Source organism: Trachemys scripta, chromosome 2 (genome assembly GCF_013100865.1).
Source record: "Trachemys scripta elegans isolate TJP31775 chromosome 2, CAS_Tse_1.0, whole genome shotgun sequence".
In the NCBI taxonomy this organism is placed as follows: Eukaryota; Metazoa; Chordata; order Testudines; family Emydidae; genus Trachemys; species Trachemys scripta.
The window spans coordinates 249,271,311-249,297,589 of record NC_048299.1 but is presented as its reverse complement, the minus strand read 5'-3'; the positions used below and the strand labels follow the sequence as shown (position 1 = coordinate 249,297,589).

The 26,279-nt window shown below is 41.6% G+C and overlaps 1 protein-coding gene across 6 annotated transcripts in view; it reads right to left on the bottom strand.

The window, feature by feature from the left end:
• ZFPM2 (zinc finger protein, FOG family member 2) overlaps window positions 1–26,279 on the bottom strand; it is a 437,522-nt gene that overhangs the window by 310,520 nt on the left and 100,723 nt on the right. For 5 of the 6 annotated variants that reach the window (XM_034763468.1, XM_034763465.1, XM_034763469.1 and 2 more), the window contains 2 exons: window positions 20,225–20,383; window positions 372–473 (listed from right to left, as the gene is read on the bottom strand). In XM_034763468.1, the coding sequence (XP_034619359.1) occupies window positions 372–473; window positions 20,225–20,383 (261 nt within the window). The remainder of the gene's footprint in view (window positions 1–371; window positions 474–20,224; window positions 20,384–26,279) is intronic. The other variant, XM_034763470.1, reaches the window with a different exon arrangement.

Sequence of the window (26,279 nt, the reverse complement as noted above, 5' to 3'; positions counted from 1 at the left end):
AACAGAGTAGAATACAGAAGCAAGCACTATCAGCCATAGGCAGCAATGGAACTGGGAGCCTCTTGGTAACTCCAATCCTGCATTTAATCCTCAAAATGCTAAGGAATAACAACATTTTTATTTCTTGTATCATGGGAACATTACTTTGTATAATTTTCATGCAAGATGGACATGTGCAGAACAGCTGTCTGCAGAAGCATTTTTCCTCAGCTCTTATTTGTAGATATCCCAAGGCATCACATGAACACAGGAAGTTTTTTCCATTGACAAAACAATGCAACACTGACCCTACTTACTGAAACATGAGGAAAACATTCTCAGAGTCTCCATTTTAAATTATTCATTCTGGATTGTAATGTGTTTTCTCCTACCTGGCCCATCCCAGTCATCTGTCTCCACAATCAGTTGTCCTGGTTTCTCTGATTGTGCATCACCATCTGATTCTGCTGTTTCCTGGCTGCCCTCTTCATCACCTGAAGAGAAAAAATACATAAAACTTAAATAATTTCTATGACACTCAGATAGAATATCCATAATAAGTGTACATGTGTGTATGTGAGTGCATATATTATACAGTATATAAAGAGAGAGAAGATAACATTGTTGAACAACTAAACACCCGTGAATAATCAATGGCTACAAATAACTATGTATATAGGGCTTGATCTCACAATCCTTGTGAAACATCTCAGTGTGGACAAGGATGGGGACCTTTTTCTTATAATTTTTTGTCCAGTAGTTAGGGTATTTACCTGGAATGTAAGAGAGCATCAGTTCAAGCCTCCCCTCTGCCTGCTAAGGAACAGGAATTTGAACAGGGGTATCCTACTTCTCAGCTGAACGCCCTAGCCATTGGATATGAGTCTGATGTGGGTCTCCCTCAGCCTCTCCTGTTAAAGCTGTTCCACTTTGGATAAATAATTACAGAGTCATTGGGCCAGAGAGAGAGAGAGACCATGCATGAGAATGACTCTATAACTGGTGATTAGAGCACTCACCCAGGATCAAGCCCCCTATTCCAATGACTCTAATTATTTAAACAACAGCTTTAACTAGAGAAATTGAGGACACCCCATGTCAGAATATCCCATAGCCCAGGGTTAGTACACTCACCTGAGAGGTGGGAAACCTCTGTTCAACTCCCTTTTCCTCAACAGGTGGAAACTGTTGTTGAACTGGTGTTCTCCCACCTCCCAGATGAGTACCCTAACCACTGGACTAAAGTTATAAGGGAGAGTAGCAGCCTCTGCCTTTCCTCCCCCAGTTGCTTTGCATGGAATTAGGCTTGCTCAGAGCAAGCCTACCTGGATTGGGCTCTACAAGTGAGGTAAGTGGCCAAACACTTGTCTTCCCTCAGTTTCTGAATTGCACTGGGGCTTAGGCAGCTGACACGCATCCGGATGCTAGAGTGGGGCAGCAGCACATGTTCAGAGGCAGAAACACAGGCACGTAAGGAACTTTTGCTGCAAAAACATAGGTGCTGAGTGAGTTTAGCACTTACAAGGTTTGGTGGCACTTGAGTGGAGATCTTGTGAATACCAGAGGCACTTAAGACCTTTTATGAATCTAGCCCCCAGTGTTCATAACCAAATGTGACTCCAATAAGAGGAAAATGAACACATCATCATTTAACATGGCACAAGTGATCATGACTCAAAGGGATAGGAAAACTGTAAAATGGAATATACTATTTGAAACGTATGGGGCAGGGTTTTAAAGTCTCTAACAATGCAGGCAAAGCAGCAAACAGTGACAGCTTGCAAATAAACAATTTCAAATGTATAAACATTGTTTCTGAAAATTAAATATTTTTTACATAAAATACAGGTTTTCCAATTTCTATTAAACCAACTTTTATTACAAGTAGTTGCAGTATTTCAAAGCAGCCACACAGGCAGACGGTTATTCTTAACCCTGCTCTTTTTATCCATGTTATTCCTATTAATATTAACCTCTTACAGAAATTCTTCGACAATAGAACTATTGAACTTTCTCAACTAGAAGTGTTACAGTAGCTGTTAGTCACCCTATAATGTATTTTGCAATCAACTAAACCAACAAAGTATTTTTAACAATGAACAGTTCAGAAATGATAGATCTACTTTCTTGTTCACAACTGCTTATCACAGCATAGATATCATATATGTTTTCCAGGTGCTTCCTATAGTTAGGATACCTTCACAGAAGCCGCTCATGAAAGATAAGGTCATAAAAGAGATGAAAAATGTGCGAGCTTCATACACTCATGGTTTTATCATCAGACAAGATAGCTTTGGGTAAAGGACTGTACCAGTCACAAACATCAAACTGTAGCTCATACTAGTGTGAGGGAACATTTAAAGTTTGGAATTCAGTTTGTGCTCATTCTCCCTCACAGCATAAATGTAAACCTAAATTGTTAACATTCTTATATAGTTGTTCAGAATGAAACATCACTTCTGAGTTATAACATTCAATACTGTTAAAAAAAAAAACCAACAGGTTTGATACAGAGACTCAGGAATATCATTTCTCATATTAGGCTCCAATTTAACAAAGTACATAAGCATATGTGTAACTTTATTATTAGTCTCACTAAAGCCAATGAGACTACTCACATCCTTAAAATTAGACACATGCTTAAATACCTTGTTGAACTGGAACGTTAGTAGAAACTACAGACCAGATTTTCAGCTTCTGTAAATCAGCATAGCCAACACGACTACATCAGTATATACCTGTTGAGGATCTAGCCCTGTGAATCCAATGGAAGCAGCGTACTCAGTGAAAATAGTGTTGCTTTTCTGGGATCCTTGCAGACTGACCTCAGATACTTTGAAGGGAACCACATCCAAGTTGAAATACGTTATTTGGATTTGCATTGGACTTATTGCTAAATTTTGACGACATATGGATGTCCTAAAATACATGCCATCTGAAGTGGAGATCCTTGTAAAATAATTTTAAAATATAACTTTCTTAGATTCTGCATACTCTTAAAAATAAAAAAGCAAAAAATGAAAAGCAAAACACTCTAATGCTGATGGTCATGTAAGTTTCCAGCATATACAGAACATGTATAGTACATCCGTATAATGCCAAAAATCCTACTTAAATTTATAATCTGTTTGTTGTATAAGAATGCTGACCTTCAGAATAAAGCTATTAACAATACATTGAGAGTGATGTTTTCATATCTCACCATATATAGGCATCATTTGGTTTGGGGACCAGGTAGATAAGTCTACAGTGACTACGAAGTTATGCTAAGAAATTCTTTCTTACAAGCCTTGCAAGAAGGAAAAATATAACAGAGGTATTCTCTTCCAGTAAAGCTGCCATGAAAAGTAGGGCATTGGGATACTGTAGAATTTACAACTATCAGGGCCGGACTCTGACATCACTTATACTGATGTAAGTCAGGAGTAACATGAGCAGTGTAAAACTAAAATATGAGCAGAATCTGGACCTCAACACAGAACATAAATTATTCCCCTAGCTACATCTGCATGAATGAGCCGAGCTCTTCTACATAGGTCAATCCAGTGAATTCTATTTCAAATGTGGTAACCAGTCATCTCAGCATTTTGCTTTTCTGAAACCATTTATGTTATTGCTTTCTGCACTCTTCTTAATATTCAGTTTGGATAGGGCTGGTCAGGAGTCAGTGTTTAACCTGGACTGAATCTTATTTAGGATAACTTCAGGGTCCTGGTTGCCCTGGACAATCTCACAATCAGGTTCCTTAACCACAGTATGGCAAATATTGAGGACAATCCACGGTACTTTCTCCTAAAGTGTTTTGGTTTTTTTCATTGGGGGGGGAAGGGAGTGGAGGCAGTGATAATGGGGTGCACATGCAAAAGTGAGCACACAGTATTTAAACTGGCAATTGCCAGAATCCACTCACTGACCAGAAAGGCAGATGCAATGTTCTATACCAAAATCATCCTATCAACGTCAGACATTTCTGCCAATTTCAGGTACTACTGTATTCGTAAGAATTGGGTAAGACCTCACTGTGTTCTCAGGTTCATTTAGTCAGTCTAATATTTCTTCTTCTCTAGATCTTTGATACTCTATTGGTGACTGTACTGCTTAATTTTCTAATCCATGTGTTTATCTCCATTAGAGAAAACCACCATCTGCACTACTGCATTTCCTGCAGTGAAAAATGTTACATTACTTAGTACTTTTCCTGTTCGCAATATCCCTGCCTCCTCTTACTTCCTTTCTCCTATCACTATGAGTTTTGAGTTGGCAGCATTTATATTCAGACCAATTTTCCTGAAGCTATTCTATGAACACAACAAGAAATATCATCGGAGGAGTCAAGGTGAACTGTTTCCCTGTTTCCCATTGATTCCTAAGAGCTCTCTAGACTTCCCATCCTTTCCTCAGTGAACAACTGCTCCAAAACGGCAAGAATAATTCCTTAATTTGAGCCCCTATTTTAGGGTTCAATCTTGAAAGGCTCTGAGCACTTGATCCTGATTCAGCAAAGCACTTAGGGCCAGATTTTTAAAGGTACTGAGACACCTAAAGTTGCAGATAGGTACCTAGTGCAATTTTTAAAGGTGATTTCAATGGGAGTTAGGTGCCTAGGTGCTTTTGAAAACCCCATTAGGCACCTATCTGCATCTGTAAAGGTCTAAATGCCTTTACAAATCTGGCCCTTAATCAAGTGCTTAACTTTACACATGTGAGTAACTAAATGAATAGGATACTCACATGCTTAGAGTTAAGCACATGCTATGTACTTTGCTGAATCAGGGCCAGCCTTCTCAGCATCTTGCAGGATGAAGCCTTTTGTTGACAGAATTTCAAATTTTGCCCAGCCATTCCTCCCCTGATGTACAGAAAAAATATTAAGGCTCCCCTGTTTTATAAAAATGTGAGCAGTGGGCATTATTAGTTATTATTTGCATTTTGGTAGCACCTAGGATCCTCAATCATGGATTAGGGCCCTACTGTGCTAGGTACTGTATATATGCAAAAAGATGGTCCCTGCTTCAAAGAGTTTACAATATAAGTATAATACAAGAGACAACAGGCAGATAGCCCACAAGGAAATAATAGGACAATGGTCTGAGCACACCAGCAGCTTAACTGCTATGCCATGGTTCAGCACATATGGAATCCCAAGTGTAAAGGACTAAGAGAGAGGCTGACTAGTATTTTCCCTATGCTAGCTTCATTCCCCAAGGAAGACTGGAGCTTCCCCAGGAGGGCAGCCTCACAGTTGAAAGAACAATAGCTTTAATCACTTAGGGACAGATTCTATCTAGTCCTAATATAGCTGACTCTGGGGTGAGGGAAGACCACAGGGAGCCATCCCACCACCTGGCACCGTTTATGTAAGGGCCAGTCAGAATAGCAGTTCCTGCTCTCTGGAGCAGTATTGCCAACCCCAAGCATCCCAAAGTCATGAGTCAGGCTCACACAAATCAGGAATTATCTTAAAAATCATTAGATTTTTTAAAATAATAAATTGCGTGTTCTTTTTATTTGCTGTTTTTTTGAGCACTTAGGGTTCATGTTTTCAGGTTTTACTCTTCAACCATTAGGGCTAGAAACGTACTCATAAGAGCAGTCACACTGGGTCAGACCAAAGGTCCATCTAGGCCAGTATCCTGTCTTCCGACAGTGGCCAAGGCCAGGTGCCCCGGAGGGAATGAACAGAACAGGTAATCACCAAGTGATCCATTCCCTGTCGCCCATTTCCAGCTTCTGGCAAACGGAGACTAGGGACACCATCCCTGCCCATCCTGGCTCATAGCAATTGATGGACCTATCCTCCATGAACTTCTTTTTTGAACCCTGTTACAGTCCTGACCTTCACAACATCCTCTGGCAAAGAATTCCACAGGTTGACTGTGCGTTGTGTGAAGAAATACTTCCTTTTGTTTGTTTTAAACCTTTTTTTTTTTGCTTTAAGCCTCTTTATTCTTTTTTTTTTTTTTTTTTTTTTTTTTTTTGAAAGCTGAAATTCTCATATACTCATATGACTCCACCAGTTGCGGCTTTCAGGGAAGCACCAAATACCATGAGATATCTGATGTAAGAATTGGCAATGCTGCAGGAATGTAGGAAATGCTCCCCACCCTACTCATTTCATGATAGCACTGATTAGGGATGGGAATAAGCTGTACAAAGCGGCACAGTAGTGGACTGTGCCTATCAGGCAAAATCTAGCTCTTAGATTTGTTCTAATCAATAGCTTTAGTGATCATTGAGGTAGGGAATTATGTTATTTAACACTAAGACCAGAAAGTGCCACTGTCAAATTCAATGTAAAAACATAAAATTAACCTGCATCACATCCACCTGTGATCCCAGGTCACTTCCTATATTAATGTGTTTCTTTAGATGCAGCATCTTGGAAAGAGAGGCAGAGTGTGATTACAACTGGTTATAAAAAGAGAGTGGTTATGATATTTTAGTTCATTCCTAAATAGCCACATACCTTTAACTAGAGGTTCACGCTTTCAAGAGATTTCTCAGATTCTAAAGAAATTCCAGAACTTAAAGCAGTTTTGTGGGGGCCTCATCCAAAGGCATCCTAACCAGGTATCTTAACCTTGACTAGAATAGAGAGATGGGTTCAAATAGGCCCAGGCAAGCCTCAAAGAACACCATTTTGGGGTGCCTGAGCCTTCTTATAGTCTAGATTCACTAAAGCGGGAATTCTGTTATTTTTCTATTTTAAAAATATTAAGTTTTTCTTATATGAATTCCTCTCCCAGCCACCTTTGCAACTGGCAGAGTGAACATGAGTCACAGAAGAGGAACATTTCAGGCTTTTAAATTTACCATTGCAATAATTTATGATCCTGTACTCTTCCCCTTTTTATATTATCTTCTCCTAACACTGTTTTCCATATAACACTCAGTAATAGGTGCCTACTCCTAACAAAGTGAAATTTTAAGTTGTCTTATTAGAAATAGTTTGTTGCTTGTATTTGAAGTGTAGCACTCCAGCGACCTCTATACTAAGAAGCAGTTAAATCTCCTTGTAGTGAGGCGGAGTGGTCTCTCACTGAGCCAAAAAGGGAGAGCCCACTCTCTGAACTAGGTGGGTGGAGCCAGGCCATGCTTGTCCCTCCCCCCGGGAAGTCAGGAAGCAGGACAGAAAGTATAAAGGTGGGTCCTGGACTCAGTTGGGCTACAGCCACCGAAGGAGACAGACGCCTCCTGCCCACTCCCAACCTGGGAGACCCCTGCCAAGCTGAAGACTGGTCAGAGCTGCTGGAGCCGCCTGCTGACCAAGGCCCTGAGGAGTCGCTGGGACTGCCATTGGCCTTCTACCCCATGCAAGCAGAGGACCCCCCACAGAGCCACGTACACCCCAAAGAGCGGGTAGGGAGTGGCCCAGGGGCAGCTGACCAGAGACTCGGTCAGCGTGTTGCAGCTGAATTCCTCACTGACCCAGTGGTGGAATATTCCACCACTGTTAGGGCACTAGGTCGGGGCCCGGTGGAGTCAGGTGGGCCTGGGCTCCCTTACCGTATTCCACCCCACCCCTGGATTGGCAGCCTCCCCTCTCTAGGCCAAGAATCCTGCATTTGTTGGCCGTCCACCGGAGTTAGGACACCCAACCCCTGTGCTGCTCTGCCCAGATCACGGGCACAGCCCCTAACTGTTGGCTGCTCTGCCCTGACTGTAGGCCAGAGCCTTCAATTGTTTGCTGCCCCACCATGACCGACGGCCAGGCTTCATAGACTTGTACTGCTTTGCCCTTAAACTGTTCAATGCTCTGCTAATTCCCTGACTCTAGGAGACATTAGGGTTGCCAACTGTCTAATCACACAAACGCAAACACCCTTATCCCACCCCGTCTGCCCTGCCCCTTCTCTGCTCACTCCATCCCCGCTTCCTCCGTTGCTTGCTCTCCCCCACCCTCACTCACTTTCACCAGACTGAGGCAGGGCTGGGGCTGAAGGGATCGGAGTGTGGGAGGGAGCTCTGGGCTGAGTCTGAGGCAGGGGGTTCGGGTGCTGGAGGGGGTGCGGGCTCTGGGAGGGTGCTCCGGGCTGGGGCAGTGGATTGGGGTGCAGGAAGGGCTCAGAGGTGCAGGCTCTGGGAGAGAGGTGCTTACCTCGGGCGGCTCCCGGGTGGCAGCATAGTAGGGCTAAGGCAGGCTCCCTGCCTGCCCTGGCCCAGCGCTGCTCCAAGAAGCAGCCGGCACGTCCCTGCAGCCCCATGGGTAGGACCAGGGGGTCTCCGTGCGCTGCCCACGCCCGCAAGCACTGCCCCCGTAGCTCCCATTGGCCGCAGTTCCTGGCTAACGAGAGCTGTGGAGTGGGTGCTTGGGGCAGGGACAGTATGCGGAGACCCCCTGGTCCCCCCAGGGGCCACAGGGACGTGCCGGCCGCTTCTGGGAGCAATGCAGGACCAGGGTGGGCAGGGATCATGCCTTAGCCCTGCCGGACTTTTAGCGGCCTAAAATCTCCCAGTTTGGCTTCAGTTGCCTCTGGGAGATAGAGCCCAATTCCAGAAGACTCCCAGCAAAACTGGGAGTATTGGCAACCCTAGGCGATACCCAGTGACATAGTGAGGCAGAGTGGCCTCCCACTGACCCAGAATGGGAGGGACCACCACTAACCCACTACACTCCTCAATGAGTTATGTTGCAATGATTATCAGAAAACAAAAACTAGCACTCTGTCTACTATCTTGGGAGTCCATACAAATCTAGTTTGTCTCCCAGATTCCAAGAATGTTCAGAGTATTACTCGCAACATTCTGATTAGCTGTTTCAAAAACAGTCAGGATATCTTATGTGCCAAAACAAGTGACAGAATTAGCTGTCACAAGTAAATGGTTCCTTTAGTTCTGTGTCATCCATCATAATCCTTCCAGAGATAATATTTATCCCATCAGGTCATAGGTGTGGGACTCCTTTATTTTTCCAGTGCTTTGAGAGTTATATTACTGCCGCCATCCACAGCCGTTGATTAGGGGTGCTAAGCTTGTGCACAACTGAGTTCTTTGGACTTGGGTTGACAATGAATCCTCATGAAATGTCTCAAAACCCTCCACCAGCATCCAAAACCAAGAAGAGAGGACAACATCAGGTGAAAAAGGTGGAAGAGATAGAAGCTCCCACCCAAAAAAAATCAGAAACAGATACACAGCTATAATACTCTATGCAAGCAAATGGATAAAAGTATGCCACTTGTGTATTTCATATTTTATGGGAGCTTACCTCTAATTCATTTGAAATTCTTACTTTGTGAGTCAAGTTAAATTTTCACAATTTCTAGGAAAGGGGACAGCACAGTATTTGTGGTGACTAAATAATCCCATTTGGGGTTGTGGTGACTAAATAATCACAGGTATGATGAAGTTCACAATTTCACTGTTCTTAAGGAGCCCAAAACGTACTGACTGAAAAGGCAGGAGTTACTCTCACCCCACAACTCTCCATATTTTAAAGCCATTCTCTAGTTAACTCTATTTGTTTCCTTTTTTAAAATCCAGCTTGCTAGTTAATTGTGAAATTCAGTTTTCTGTTCAATGACCCCGCCCTCGCTTCCTGATTATGAGCAGGTTGTGCTTGGTCACGAAGGGCCAAATCCTGATCCCACTGAAATCACTGGGAACTCTGGCATGCATTTCAGTGGGACCAAGATTTGACCTCTAGAGATGACATCCGGGTAGCAACCAAAGGAGAATAGAGTAGTTGACAAGCAGTCTCCCAGTTGCTAGTCAGAGACCCTTCAGTCTAGTGAAAAAATAACTTCAAACACTTTCTGCTATCTCCTTCCTTTTCTATCAAAAAAAGGCTGTGGCCCTTCTGAGAGGGATAGAAAGCAATGACAGAAAAAAGGGTTAAGGAGGAGGCATATGTTAGTAAGAAAAAAGTCTTCTTTCATCATGGAAAAAGCCAATTCTAACTAATTTGTGCCCTTCTACAGCTGCCATGAGAGATCCTGTATTTCTCCAGATCCATATGCTGCATCTGATGAAGAAATGGAGGATGCTCAGGATCCAGCAAAGCCAGAAAAAGTAGACTGTCTCAGTTGAATGGAATGCAGCTAAACTGAAATGAACCCACACTCTGCTGAGTGGAAAGCTTACCATGAACCCCCAATCTATACACAAAAAAATCAGTCTGATACTGTATTTTTTTACAGGGATATTATTGAAAAGTGTTATTTTTTCATGGCATGGGCAATCTTTTTTGTCCTATGAGATGAACACACATCATCACATATACATGCCCTCTCCTATCTCTGCTTACCAAAAAGAATTAATGTGCCCTTCATTTACTTGGAAAGTCTACATAAAGAAAACGTAACGAATTAAAAATAACTAAAAAAAAATTAAAGGAGCATGAGCTCCAGGAAAACAGAAGTATTGCCAGGGAAAGATAATGTCAGGCCTGGGGGGGGGGGGGGTGTTGGGTCTGGTGCCAAGCAAAGCTGGGGGCTGTTCAATCACCTCTATCAGTTCGCTATCAGTGTCTACACNGAGGGGGGGGAGGGAGGGGGGGGGGGGGGGGGGGGGGGGGGGGGTGTTGGGTCTGGTGCCAAGCAAAGCTGGGGGCTGTTCAATCACCTCTATCAGTGCTCTATCAGTGTCTACACTCCAGCCAAATCCAGAGAAAACAAGGAGTCAAAGATTCAGGTCAATAAGCTTATAGGCGATTTGCACAAACAGCTCCTCCAGCAAGGTAAAAAACAAAGTCATATTGGCTTTTCTTTTTTATTCCTTCTCTTTGAACTCCCTCGTCCAAAACACACCCTGGAAATGTCAGTGTTATATGCAAGAATTTAAAGAGCTGAGCTTCTTAATCCCGTTAAGAAAAAGAACAAAGTTGCCTGTAAAGATCTCCTTATTGAGCTCAAAGTGATTATGGTAGAGCTGCCTTATGGTGATCCTGCTTCTAGTTGCTGTAGAATCAGAGGAGGTAAAAATATGTCATTAAAGCCACTACTGAGGAGGAAAGAACCACATTGACTGAAAAAGGTTTCTGAAAAAATAGCTAAACCTACTTTCTGATCCAACAAACACAGCAAACAGCAAGCATGGTTGTTAAGACATTAGAGCAAGGTAGAAAAGAAGCAGAGAATATTTACACACAAAATAAAACCATGCACACCAGAATGTAGAAGGAACTCACAAAAATCATTTTCAGGGTGTTAAATGTTCGGCTGGTATTATAGATGGTGGCGGTGATAGCTTTTCACATCCAGTATGAAGGAAAATAACTTAGTGTTATTGACACTTATATGGAGAATCACTCTGCAGCTGTTTCCCTGAATCTCAAGCCTGACTGCACATGGTTTAAAGTAAAAAAATCCAGACCTAAGCTGGTCTGGCAGCCAAGTGGCAACAGAAAGCTCAGTTCAGGTTCCAGGCTCATTCTTCACTGCCATAGCCAGAGGATGAGACTATTGTAAAGGTTGAATGCTCATACAGTCCCCAGCATTCCCCTCTTGCTGACTCAGGAATAGCATTTTTGAGCTCCAGATGGAACTACATTTCACCTACCTCTACAGGAAAAGCAGATGCCCTATGAGGGGCCCCAATCAGGGATCAGAGCCCCATTTTGTCATGCCCTTTGCAAATATGTAGCAAATTGACACACTATAGCAGTCTGTGGTAGAAGAAACAATAGAACCTAGAGTATTAACTTACTGTTCCCTGCTCTAACCATATACCACTGCATCATAAACTGAACACCTGTGGTAGAAACTATATCACCATCTGAATCAGTCTGGCCTTTGGGACCATGAAGCATACACCATTTATAATGGACCCTACCAACCACTGGTTTATGATTGGACCACCCACTGTTTTGGGTCCTGAAGACCACCAATAGTGTTAAGGGTGCCAGGAATGCCCTCCCAGTCAATAATGTCTGCAGATTTGCTATGTAGAGCGTTCATTTGTCAATGTGGCCTCTAGCAATAGGGCAGTGGCATGAGATAGTTTATTGAAGGCACTGCAACAGCACAGCTACAACTAGAAAGCTCCACAAAATGCGGCAGTCAGGTGGGATCAGAGATTGTGTGCCATGGAGGCTCTGAATACCCACCTACACCATGACAGAGTCAATATCAACAGATTCTCCTACTTCTTCCCTTAATTTTCAGAGATGCCCATCACCCCCCTTTGCTTCTTCCCTCTAACACCTCCAAGAATATTCCCACATCTGCTGTCCTGATGATTTTCCCATTCTCCAATGCTAGACAGAGGCCACCATCTACTCTCTGCTATTGCCCCTTCCCTTCTGTACACGTAGCCATCTGAAAATTCTCTAGCCTCAGGCACTCTACCCTAGACCTCTAGATACCTCTTCCCTTTGGAGAGGCCTCATCATCATACTGCTTCTTGCCCACACAGGAGAAGAGAGATGAGTGTGACAACTTGTTAGATCCCACCCTCAAGAAGTAGAGGAGGCATCAGACCTATAGATCTTTTCCCCCTGTTGCTTTCAGTGCACAAAACCAGTACTATCTAAGAGAACTGGTATGGATTTTGGGAAGACAGAAGAATGTGGATTTCCTGTGGTAAGTGTGTGTAGGGGAAAGTCTGGAAGAAAATGCCTGTGCAACTTTTATTTGGTCCCCCCATGTGTATGCATTATGATAGTCTTTAATGAGATGTCTGCTCTCAAATGAGGAAATGATAAAAGATAAAAATACCACACCATCTGTGGGTAAGCACTTTTCCACAAAGTGATCACTCTATATGAAACCTATCAGTCCTCAGCCTCAAAGGAAACCCGCACAATACTTTCAAATGACGAGTCTGAGAGCTTAAATTCATAACTTTGCTGGACACTAAAAATCACGGATTGAATAGAGACATTAGCTCAGGGGTGGCCAACCTGAGCCTGAGAAGGAGCCAGAATTTACCAATGTACATTGCCAAAGAGCCACAGTAATACGTCAGCAGCCCCTCATCAGCTCCCACCCAGCTCCCAGTGCCTCCTGCGCCGCTGATCAGCGCCTCCTCCTCCCTCCCCACACCTCCAAATCAGCTGTTTCGTGGTGTGCAGGAGGCTCTGGGGGGAGAGGGAGGAGCGAGGGCATGGCTGATGAGATTATCACATTCTATTTTTCCCTCAGGCAGCATAGCCAAGTACACATACAAGGCACCATCTTCCACAGCCTGTCCCTTCTACCCGTCAGCTCCAGTTTGTCCCCTTTTGCCCCATCCCCTAGTATGACTTCCCTCCCCTTTCTTTGTCTGACCACTTCTGTTTCTATCATCCTTAGCCTGTCCCTGGTTTCTTTCTGTTCCGATCCTCACCCTGCCTGCCTGTCTCCCAATCACTTGCAGCCTGCCTGTCTCCCAGTCTCCTATCACTCTGTTTTACTACCCCGCCTGCCTCAGTCCCCACACTGCCTCTCACCCCTCTGCATTCAAATCAGGCTGCTTCCTCATCCATGCTCTCTACTGTTAGCAAGGACAGCACAAGAGAGATTGTCTCCTTCATCTCAGTTTTTGTGCTAAGTACCACAGCAGCTCCCAGCAACCAGGAAGAGCAATTGCAGGATAAGTCCTTCTTTGGCCTTGAAGCCTCAGGCTAACATGCTCCTTGTAGAGAGAATCTTCAGATATTTTCACTAACAGACTTGTAACAACCATTACTGGGCAAGAACAAATAGCAATTTTCAGAGGCTTAGAGCTTGGGCAAATCTAGATGGATTTTCACTATGACAGCAAAAGTCACCCCCTTGACACCAGAGCTACCTCCTGTCAAATTTCTAGTCCCTGCTCAAGGAAGTTCTACAACTTCTCAAAGAAGCAGTTGTTATATCTTATTTTGTTATAACTGACAAAACATATTTTTCTCTGGCTTCATTCTCAAAAAACATCCGAACCATTTTTGTTGAAACTTTCCAAAAAAAATCAGCCTGACGTGGAAAAAATATCAGTCAAAATGGCTGAAGTCTGACAAAGTTATTTATAAGCAACTGTGGAGACTTATAATAAAAATAGTAGAAAACTTTAACTGTATAGTCTGCTTATAATACATCTATATTTAAATAATGTCCATTTCTTTACTTTAAGTTCTCGATCCCTTGAAATGATCAGGATGACAAGTGCAATTATTGACATTTAGAAACTTTAACTGATGTTTAAAAATCATATTTTTTTTGGTTTGGTTTGGGAATTTTCCAGGTGTTTTGTTCTAACAAGCCATTTATGAGTTAGCTGGAAAAGAAAAACTAGACAAAATTCATAATTTGAAAAGTGGAAAGTTGTTTAATGACATGTAACTCAAAATCAGGTTGATTAATTTGCTTCACACTTTTGCAGAACCATTCTCCTTTGCTTTCTCTGTCTGGCAATCTTGTGGTCAAACCAATTTTCCAGCCCAGAATTAATGGGCGGACATACAGTACAAGTCCAGTCATTCAAATTCCCTTTATACAAAAATTGTAGTTACACAAATGAAGTGTGTCCCCCATGAAGCCCTGTGTTAGTTAAGCACCAGCTAATAATTTCTCAACTAACCCCTTGCCATTGTTAGCACCAGTGATGGCTGGCTCAACCAGTTTAAATAATGGCATGGTATTCGTCCATTTTATGAGTCCATTGCACCCTATCACAACCAACTGCTGGAGATTATGGAAATGGAGGGGCTTACAAACCAGCAGATTTACAACACTGATGAGACTGAATTCTATTGGCACCTACTCCCAGAGAAGACATCGGTCTCTTCTGACAAGCATTGTACCCCAAGCTTCAAAAAGTATTAAGTAAACATCAGCATTACTCCCTTCATTCCCCATATTTCTATAGCAGTGAAATTGCAACTCAAAATAGCACTTCTGTTATTCGAATGTTTGGTTGTCTAAAAGTTTTGGCTATTTCCCACACCATTTGACCAACTGGGAGTAGGACTTTATCAGGGAAGCTGGTTGCAAGAATGCTACCTCTCCATAAAACAGCCAGATAGAGCCTGACAGAAAACTCCCTCCTGCCAAATGCCTTAAGTAGCCAAGTTGTTAATACCCATGTATCCCATCTCAATCAAGTCAATAACATGTGAACTCAGTCCTGCCCCTTTCCAATGATTTGTTAATTTCAATGCCTATTTGGAATAATTAAAACCTCTGGGCCCAATTCTTCTTTCCCTGTATATGGTTGGGAAGGGATTAAAAAGTAAACACTGTATATACATAACACAGCAAAGAAGGGGGTAAACACCAGCTCTGCTACATGCTCTTTGCCTATCTGGGTCCTCACTAGAACCCTTCCCTGTTCCCTTTTACCTTCTCTCTATGGGAACTTGGAAGGGTAAAAAGGGGTAAAAAGGGTTACTTCTGGGACTAGTCACTGTCTGTGGCACTCTCCCCTTACAACAGAGTATTAACTCATTCTGCTTGCATCTATAGTGGTGAGCAGGCAGAAATAACCAAAGGCAGTATGGATGGCTGCATCAAAAGCCATGATGTCATCGTGGGAGAAGGGTTCCTGGATCTACCCATTTGTTTTCTACTTTCCATGTAGACCTACAGGATGTGTGTGTTTGCAGGCCTCCAGTACTACCAAATCCAAGCATTCAAAAATCACGAGTCAGGCCACCAAAGAAATGCATTTAGATTCTTTTTTCTTTCTCTCTGGTTTCTGAGCCACTTCACATTTTCAAGCTTTCCTCCACACCCAAGAAGGGTAGAAAATGGAAAAAAAAATCATCATGTAATCTCTAGATTTCAGCATCTGAGGTTTTAAGAAAAACACCAAATAGCATGAGACTCATGACAAAATCATGACAATTAGCAACACTGGGCCTCATTCAATAATGTCACAAACCCTTCCACTGGGAGGAGGGTGAAAAGGAAACTCTGTGAGATGAATCTCATTTACTTCCCAGGTGAGTTTTTCCCTACTGCCTTTTGTTTGTTTAAAACAAAACATGTGGCCTCATGCTACCAGTACTAAATTTCTAAGACACAACACAACTCAACTGTAGCTGAGCCATTTAAATGCCTTCATACCAGTGGTTTTCAAACTTTTTTTCTGGCGACCCAGTTGAAGAAAATTGTTGATGCCCGTGTCCCAACGGAGCTGGGGATGAGGGGTTTGGGGTGTGGGAGGGGCTCAGGGCTGGGGCAGAGGGTTGGGGTGTGGGGTGAGGGCTGCGGGGTGTTCTGGCACTGTGGACCATGCTGCCAGCAGCAGAAGCGGACAGCAGCAGGTCCGACTCCTAGATGGAGGTGCGCAAGCAGCTTCACGTGGATCTCGCCTGTAGGCACCGCTCCCACCCAGCTCCCATTGGCTGGGAACTGGCCAATGGGAGTGCGGCCCTGGTGCTCAGAGCAGGGGCAGCACACAGAGCCCCATGGCCCCCCCGCCTAGGAGCCGGACCTGCTGCTGGCCGCTTCTGGAGTGCAGCGTGGTGTCAGGACAAGTAGGGACTAGCCTGCTTTAGCCAGCCAGCACTGTCAACGGGACTTTTAACGGCCCTGTTGGTGGTGCTGACCCGAGCCGCTGTGACCCAGTGCCTTACATTCCACGAGCAGTACTGGGTCGCGGCCCGCAGTTTGAAAACCACTGCCTTCGTACTCTCCTATTCCATTCTTTTACAGAATAGGCTCTCCATTTACTTCAAAGTGGGACTTTTCTTTTACACTGCCTCGGTTGGAAAGAGATTAGGAATTTTATGTGCCCAGTTATCCTAAGAAATTTTCTTTTAAATTTTTTTCCCTGTAGAAGTTGCTGTGGATAGGCTTAAAACTTCTTTTATAACTACTACTATACATATCACCTGGAGAAAGGAGCATCAAGAACGAAATGGCATTCACTGTGAAGAATCAACAAATATCTTTACAACTTCCAGTTCCTGGGATATATGATCAGGTTCATACCTAAACTTAAGTCACCTGTTTTACTGCCTGGTCTAGTTACACAGAATCACCTTAACTTCAACTTTTCACTTAAATGTATCAGTAGATGCCTTTTTAAAGACATAGTAACAGCAAGACCTAGAAGCTAGTCTTGGCAACCAGGTTCATGGGGAGGACCTCCTTGCAGAGCCCTTGCTACACAACCCCCATTTAGGTATGCAGGTGAGGGAGTCCCCGTCGATGAACTGGAGTCTGGTTCTGGCTGTTATCACCAGGATTGGCGATTTCATGGACTACAATCAGGGGGACAGGGTGAATCCCATGGCACTTGGCCAGCGCATGTGAACTCTCCATCCCTCATGTCCCCCATCTTGTGCTCCAGGAGTTGAGGGCAGCCCTCACACCCGCTTCTTGCGGTTTTCCTTGAATGGGTCTTGCAGGAGGGTGCTCCCTGCCTGACCCTGATGCCTGGCCCTCCGTGCTTCCCCAGCCACCCCCTACATACTGTCTGATCCAGCTGTGAGACATACAGCCAGTCCATCTCTTAACCGCACTCAGGAAACAGCTGTATGTGCTCATGATCCACACCCTTCATTTCCTCATCCTTTTGTCCTGCTCTGACACCAAGTGGCAGGAACTCCTGCTACCCAAGGAGGGAGAGGCATCCCAGTGGGCTAATCCCTATTCCACCCTGGTCCCACAGCCTGCCGGGACTATTAGTTGGCAATTCCTTCATGGTGCCATGAGCATGGTGCCTGGCGTGGTTCATGACATTCTCTGACACCTGTTCCTTTTGCAGTGAGAGGGAGACCCTGGCACACATTTATATCCGATTTTCCCCCAAACCTCCTGATTTACGCATACCCTAATCATGGCCCTACAAAGTCATGAGACCTCCTCATCAGCCTCCTCCTGGCACTGTACCTGGAGGAGGAAGCTAAACCGGGGTGGAGGGTGATCTGTGACTGCAGGGCCTACTTCTGATCCTTCCTCAAGTCATGTTTCTAGACAGAGTTCCTCTGGGCTGTGTCCACTGGCTCCCTGGATGCTTTTGAGGAGTAGTGGAAGTCGTCCAGGGTTCTCTGCTCATTGTCCCCCTCCAGATCCCTGATTTTATACCTGTGACCCTCACTCCCATCCCTGTTTTTTTCATTTGTTGTCCCCCACAAAAAAACAGCAAGATTTATAAATATACAAATTACTATTGCCTGTAAATCAAATAAAATAAGGAAGTAAACACGTTTTCATTTGTTCACACAGAACAGAACTATTTTCAGGGGTGGGCTCTGTAGAATGGGTAGACTTTCTAAGCAGTATGAGTGTACAGTGGAAAGCAATAGCTGCATCAGCCCGATATGAATCCTTTCTCAGAGTCCCCTCCCCTTCCTCTGGAGTCAGATAGCATCCTAGACAGGTCAGAGAGGACTTGGGAAGAGCTGGCATGCTGACCATCCAAATGAAAGTTAAAGATCTTGAGCTACATCACAAAATAACTATAGAATAATCCCAGTGTCTGGCCAAATATTTCCACTCAACTAAGCAAACTAATATCCAGAGTAAGCATGAGCAACCACTGAGCTCATAATGGGTGCAGTGTTTGCCTACGGCACTCATTTCTTCACACAACGCACAGTCAACCTGTGGAACTCCTTGCCAGAGGATGATGTGAAGACCGAGACCATAACAGAGTTAAAAAAAGAACTAGATAAATTCATGGCGGATAGGTCCATCAATGGCTATTAGCCAGGATGGGCAGAAATGGTGTCCCTAGCCTCTGTTTGCCAGAAGCTGGGAATAGGTAACAGGGGATGGATCACTTGATGATTACCTGTTCTGTTCATTCCCTCTGGGGCACCTGACACTAGCCACTGTCGGAAGATAGGATACTGGGCTAGATGGACCTTTGGTCTGACCCAGTAGGGCCATTCTTATGTTCTTAATGTTAACAGCATTTAGCTCATTGTGTTTTTAAAGTATTTTCATTTATCATCTTGTTCGGTCTTAGTATGATAACCCATTTAGCTCTGGAATTCAAAACTGCGTCTTTTATTGTTTGTTCACCTAGGTGCCATATCCTTGCTAAGGATTAACTAACTAACTAACTTCCTAACATAGTCACATGTGTGAGAAACTTACAGAAGTTGTATTTTCTTGCTTCTCCGCTTTCTACCACCTGCCTCTACGTCTATGGCAACCAGCACTCTATAGGCCTAAGCCTATGGGCCTAAGCCTACGGGCCAAAGCCTTTGACTGCACTCAAAGAGGCTTGTTCCGGTTTGCCTAGGAAAATCATGAACGATAAACTAGAGACCACCAAACTATCCCAGTGAGAAAAAAATATTCAAATGCCCTGAAGAGAACAGAAAGAAAAATCATCGAAACCAAACTTCCTAGGTCGTTGTGACTAATAAGGCAACAATTACCACAACGGTTCTAGATATTGGATGCGCATCCTTAGCTGCGAAAGACAAACAATAAAACAATCAAATGGAAATCTAGCAGAAAGAAAGTTAAATCAGTTTTTCATAAAAGGGAAACCTTTCTGTCAGCTGGATTGGGAACAGCATGGGCACCTACAACTTTAAAAGCCCTCCTTTCTGCAAATCATTGACCTCACAGTGCTGACAGTGTATCATCAATGAGCACTATTTTAATTCAAGAATCCAAAAACACAGCAAGCTTCCTAACATGGGCAAGGAAGTAATGAAGTGGCCTGCTGTATTGTCTCTCTGTCTTATGTGATGGATTTCTGAGGTCCGTTTTAAATAGTTAAGATAAATATGTTTTGATTACCAACACTCTAGAAACTGAGTTCCAGATCTACCATATTCAAATATTTGCAGTAATCACCATATATACTCGTTCATTAGCCCATTCATTTATAAGCCACACACCCCCCCACGATGGTTAGGTAAAAATAGCAAAAACTGTATTCATAAGCTGACCCTATATTTGGGGTTGGCAAACTTTGGCTCCTGGCCCGTTAGGGTAAGCCACTAGCGGGCCTGGACGTTTTGTTTACCTGGAGCTTTCACAGACATGGAGCCCCTCAGTTCCCAGTGTCCGCGGTTTGCTGTTCCCAGCCAATGGGAGCTGTGGGAAGTGGCCAGGTAAACAAAATGACAATCTATTCTATATTCAATTCAATGATTCCATAGAGTTTAAAATCATCAAATTTTGGAGTAGACCTGTCTATAAGCCGACCCCCACTTTTTGATGCTTCACTTTTACCAAAAATATTCAGCTTATGAACGAGTATATACGGTACTACCAGATTAAAAGATGACTCAACAAGAGTTGATCATTTTCTTAATTTAGGGCTTCATATTAATAGGGCTTTTTCTGCATTTCAAACACCACAAAATGTTTCTGATCAAGTGCATGTGCACATATCGGTTTCATTCACTCAAGCACTGTGCTTCATTCATTACCTTTATTACAAAAGTATTCCACTTCTTCACAACTCAAATTCTCAGGCTCAAACTCTGCAGAAAAGCTTTCCTCCAGTGGAAAGTCTTCTTTTGAGATAATGTCATTTTCTTCAGACAGGCACTCTTCCTCTTCATCCTCAATGGCATCCTCAAGGGGCCCTTTAAAAAGAATCAGGGACACTGTACCAAAATCATCTAACAGTAATATGAAATAAAAGCCTCATATCTTACAACTAAATTCTACAACTAGGGTCTATTCTTCAATTGCTGTGCTGGGAATTTATTAGAAATGATCAAATAACATTTATCAGATAAATTATCCAATGTATTGCAAAATATAATGTGATTTTTCTCATTATTCTGCCAGCTCAGTGAATAGCTCACATATATTTCAAATATGCAAAATATTACTATATTTTTGGAATAATATGTGCAAATTATCTGTTTTGTCATTTATCCAGTTGTGGTATTTAAGCCAGCCATTCCTAACAATGGAAATGGAAGTTATATATGCAAACCCCACTTGTATATGTGGAAGAAGAACCCTTTAATGTTGTTGTGTTTGTTAGATTTTTTTAATGTTACATTGAATTCTAGTACTCATTAAATTTGCTTTACAGACCTGAGTCATCTATTCTTTGAATAGTTAAAGCACAGGCAGCGACAATGCAAGTTTTCCCACATTGCCCTGCCATTGGGCCTCAACTCTGCTCTGAAGAGACCAGTTAAAAATAATTCTGTAGTCTCTATGGCCACTAAGTCCTTGGCACGAAGTCTTGATACCTCTTTAATGGGGTACCAGTCAGTGGCAGTTCTGCTGATTTTTTTGTTTTGTGGACACACAGCTGACAGAAACTGGACTGAGATTACCAATTCATTTCACATAGACCAAACACCCAACAGATGGTAACTATGTTTTGTCACTACTAGCCCGGGGGCAAGGTCAAATTTCCTGATGAGCAAATAATGAGTACACTTTATGTTCATTTGTTAATATTAACTACCTGGTAAAGACATCTTTCACAGATGTACAATTTTACCTGAGATTTTAATAGAGATTGGAAATAATGGAATGTATTTTAATTGAAGTGCGATTTTAATAAATTCTATACTTTTCAAAATTCATATTAAAAGTGGATTTCAAAAGAGATTTCAAAATACATGGTTAAGACTTGAAGAAAAATTACACCTTTCTCTCACTAATGAAAGCATTGCCCCATTTATAATTGACTGAAGATTTCTTGCTAAAATGAAAGCTAGTTCTCTAATGAAAAAATGGAATTTGTACTTATAGGATAGTTTTCCAGTATTATTTTTAATACTTCTATAATATTGAGATGCAGTACATAAATGGTCCTATTGCATTAAATGAAGAGGGAAGAATAAAGTTGTTAAAAGAAACAGAATACTGACTGTACTGGAATTTCTTATGATTTATTAGGAATCCGTGATTGCCCCCATTGCATCAAAGTAGTCAAATTCATTTTTGGCTAGATTGTGCAACCCTTGCTCTCAGAAATATGATATTTGTCTTTACTGAAATCCCTGGGTGAGAGATTCCCAGCTGGCATTGATTTCAATGGAACTATGCCAATTTACACTTCCTGAGAATCTGACACAACGGGTCCACTTGTCTGAGGACATACTCACCAGTATAAAGTAAGGGTTGCACAATCTAGACCTTTCTCTTAAAGACTGAATCTATGCCCAAAGAAATTATTTGCATATTATCAAAAATGTGCCATTATCATCACCTGCATTTTTTGGCAGTCTTGGGAAAGCCTGTAGTTGAGTGGGCATGGATATAGAGATATGGACACCATCTCATATCTGGGGGGGCGAGGGGGAAGGTTATTCCAAAAAAAGTTTGAGCACATATTGGCAGGGAATCTGGGGAGAACTTGGAATGTCTTTGGCATTCCATATATGTATAGAACTTCAATCTCCAGTGCTATCAGTGAGACACCTTACATGACTTCTAATTTCAGTTTTAAAATGCAACTTCAAAAACACCCACCGCAAATTATGCAATTTTAAATATGAGTATATAAAATGATGGCACTTTTGCCAGGTTGGAAAATGACAAATAAATTTTATTGGTTATTCTCATCTCTCTTTTCCAGATATTTATTGAAGACACGTTCATTTTTTAATTTTATAATGATTTTTGTGCAAAGGCATTCATCCATAAACCCTATAAAACACCAAGAGGTTAAATTAGAGCTTTTAAAGTGTTCCTGCATCTTTAGGTAAGGTAAGTGAACAAAAGAACACAAATGTTAAAGAGATTTTCATAATTAGTCATTGTAAGTGGGGAAAGTGTAGCATTTAAATTGATACACAGAAATCTTGCAGTTTGCAACAGATGATCTACTAAAAGTGCCTTCTACCGTATTCTGATTCTATTAAACAATGAAACTGTTGCTAAGAGGATTTTATCTTTGTGTGGATCGAAGAGAGTGGAGGGGAGCAGTGTGGGTGTGTGTAACTCCAACCATCTATAAACAGGCATAAACATCATGTTCCATATCTTGCCAAAACTGGTCATATGTCTTCAATGTATTTTTCAAGCAGTTTTTATTTGAATGAAACATAACAGCCCACATTTCAGCAATCTGACATCCTGCTGAAACATTAGCTTATAGTAATTTTAATTTCCAAATAAGAATTGCTTGGAAAATATATTAAGAATATCTGAGCAATTCAGTTTGCATGTGTGAGGTGATATTTATGCCTGTTTAGAGATGTTAAAACCAATTTCTTTGAAGGGGTCACCAGTATGTAGTCAGCACCCTAATAATTACCATTATAAATTAAGGAAAAGAATAGATATGTAGTCTGTATGTATTCACTTATGGCAGTCCTGGAAATATTCACTTTATAAGACACATTAACATTATTTTCAAGTAGTACACAGAATGTCACATATAATTCAACAGATGTCGATAGAGAGGAGGACATAGTAGATCCAAAAAGCAGCAAGGGGGTTGAAGTTATGGTGGTTGGTTGGTTTAAATGAAGCTCAGATTAAAAACATTTTTATCAAACATTTTTGTGGGTAGATGCCAAATACAGAAACACATATATAATTTCCCAATTTGTGTATGCATCTGGCTAGAGAAGTGTAAATTTCATCACATGCACGCAAAATCACAGATTGTAGGTGTACATCTGAATGTGGTTTTATTTTGTGATACACATCTAGATGCCGATAAACAAATCCCCAATATGTGTACTCTAATGAAGAAATGCTTGCCTACCTAGACATCTGCAGGCACAGATCAAAGAATCATCCACATACACAATGCTCAGAGACGAAAGTCAGTCCCAAAAAAAAACTATGCTGACCTTTACTGAAAATGAATGGTTACATTCAGCTAGGGGTTAATCAGGTAGATATTTTTTTCTAATTTTAATGATTCCATAGCATTGTATTTCATTATTAATCCATTTAAAAATTGATCCTGCACCCAATTCTGCTATCCTAATTCATGCTACCTTACTCTGTAAGTAGTTCCACTGAAATCGATCCTGTCCAGAATTTTAAATTGGTAATTTGAATGGAACTATCTTAATTTAAAATTAAAGTCACAAGGACAACAATAAATATGATATTAAAAAGAGTGGAAGTTCTGAGTTTTCTCTGATGTGGTGTTTTTCCCTCAATTGGCTGCTTTCACTAATTTTGCTGATGTTACTTACAGCATTTTAGATTACTGATTGCAGCTTCATCAGTTCCTAGCAGAGCTGGTGCTAGGCATAAGCAGGCTAAGCAATTGCTTAGGGCCCCCAGCAGCTCAAAGTGGCCCCTATTAATTATTAGCATGTGTTGAGTGGGGAGGCCCCAAAAATATTCCTGCTTGAGGCCCCCAGTGGGGCCGATTCCTAGAGTGAGTTTAGACTACATTGTGCTTCCTTTTAATTCCTTGCTTTAATGTAATGATGTTATCAGTTATTAATCATGCTTTTCATTTTACTGTACAATTATAGTATACATACATTATTTATGTTCCTATTTTATTGTCATTTATTTCAACAGTGACAAGCGCCATTCCTTATGTTGTTGAAAAATGTATTAAAAACAGAGTTGGCTGAGTGTGAAATATTGACACCAGCAAAACATAAAATAAAGCAGCAACAGTGCAAATCAAAATAATTCCAACTCCTAAAACTCTTCTTTGATGTGAGTGCCAACTGGCTTGTGATGGGATTAGATCCTTGAAATCAAATAATAAAATTTAAATCCCAGAAGATTTAGGAGTTTAGTTAAATGGTTAATTCCAAGGGAATATGGCAGATTTTTGTCTTTTATTCTCACTTCCATAAACTTGTGTTTTGATTTTTATAGTATTTTCGTAGGAGGGCTGTGTAAAAACATTAGATGTAATCTAGGAAAAGGTGAACCTCAAGTGTTTCAGATTATTTAGATAACTTGATAAGCAGTTAAGAATTTCCAAATACACTTCGATAAAAAAGCTTAGTTTCTGATCTTAAAGAAGCTACTGTGTAGGCAACTGAATTCTCCATTTCTTCCCCAAGATTTCAAACTGAAAGCTGGAGAAATGTTTACTAAAGAGCAGATCTCAGTTTCCACCTTCCATATTAATTTGTGGTTTTGTGGTTTTTTATAACCAATTTTATTCAGATGTCCATAATCCTAAACTAACAATTAAAAATAAATAAAATAAGGGCAATAGACACCAGAAACTTAAGTAAAATTAATGACAACAATGAAGGAGTGAATTCAGTAAAGAAGCTGTGTGGCTTAGTGGGCACAGTAGTCCATTTCAGGAAATCACCACATATAATTTGATACAAATAATATATCTAGTCAGGAGAGGCTGATGAGTGAACTCCATGTTCCTTCATGGAGAAAATTATTTCTGATTGAGGCCACTTGGCAGAGCAGTGTGGGGAAATCTGAACTCTAGTTCCCTAATTTGTATCAGATTTAAAGACATGCAAGCACATTTTTTTAGTATGTTTAGTCTCTTAACAGTTAAAACATGAATATTTACCTTCACTTAATATACATATAAAATTTATATAAAAATTAAGGTAACTGACCATTTTTGTACAGCACAAAATAGATACGACACTAACAGCCCTGATCCCTACTCTTTAAAGATAAAGGTAAATACAAATCTAAAAGGGCAAGTGGCATGTCCAAAAAACGTGACTAAAAGCATTTCCGAAAGGCAAGATGGGAGTGAAATGTCATAAGAAAATAGCTCTAAATTCCTTTAAAGGAGAAAATGCCTATTAAAATTGAATGCTTCTTCGTGAGACAAACAGCACTTAACCCTGTAGGCACTCTGGGTCTAAGGCACCAATTCACTTCTCCGGTTTTATACTCATGTAACTCCAACGAAATTAGTGGGGTTAGAATGGCATAAAACTGGAGAAATTCAACAATAAATCAAGTCCTTTGGCTCCAATTCATCAGACTACTGGTAAGCAGCAAAGCACTTAAGCATGTGCTCAAAGTTAAGCACATGTTTAAGTGCTTTGCCACAAAGAGATAGCCTTAAGCATGTGTTTAAATGTTTTGCTTAATGCTGTGGGAAAGTCTCTCTGAAATTCTTAACCCATTAAGTCATGAGTGGTTAACTTCCTTCCTAGTCAACCAGCATTCTGACAGCAGCATCATAAAACAATCCTCTTAGCAAATTAAAAATGCTTCAAAATGTCTGGAATCCTGGATGGTGAATGGCTGGGGAGAGGCTAATGAGATTATTATTAGTAGTAGTATTTAATAAGTCTTCTCTAAAAGCCATTATACACTGCTGAGTCTTAAAACTTGGTGGATCCATGGGATGCATTTTGTATGATCTTGCTGAAAATTTCCCTCAATAATGTGCTGCCATGAATATAATACTGTTAACCTGTGTTAAAACCCAGGTACCAGGTGTGAATAAGCTTATAGACAGAAGGGGCATGGTTTTTGGAGATTCAAACCATTTGTTTTTCTATTTAAACAAAAACATTTTCTTCTAAACATAACCAAAGAACGAGGCAACAGCAGTTTGCCAATAAATTTGCTGGAAATGTTTAT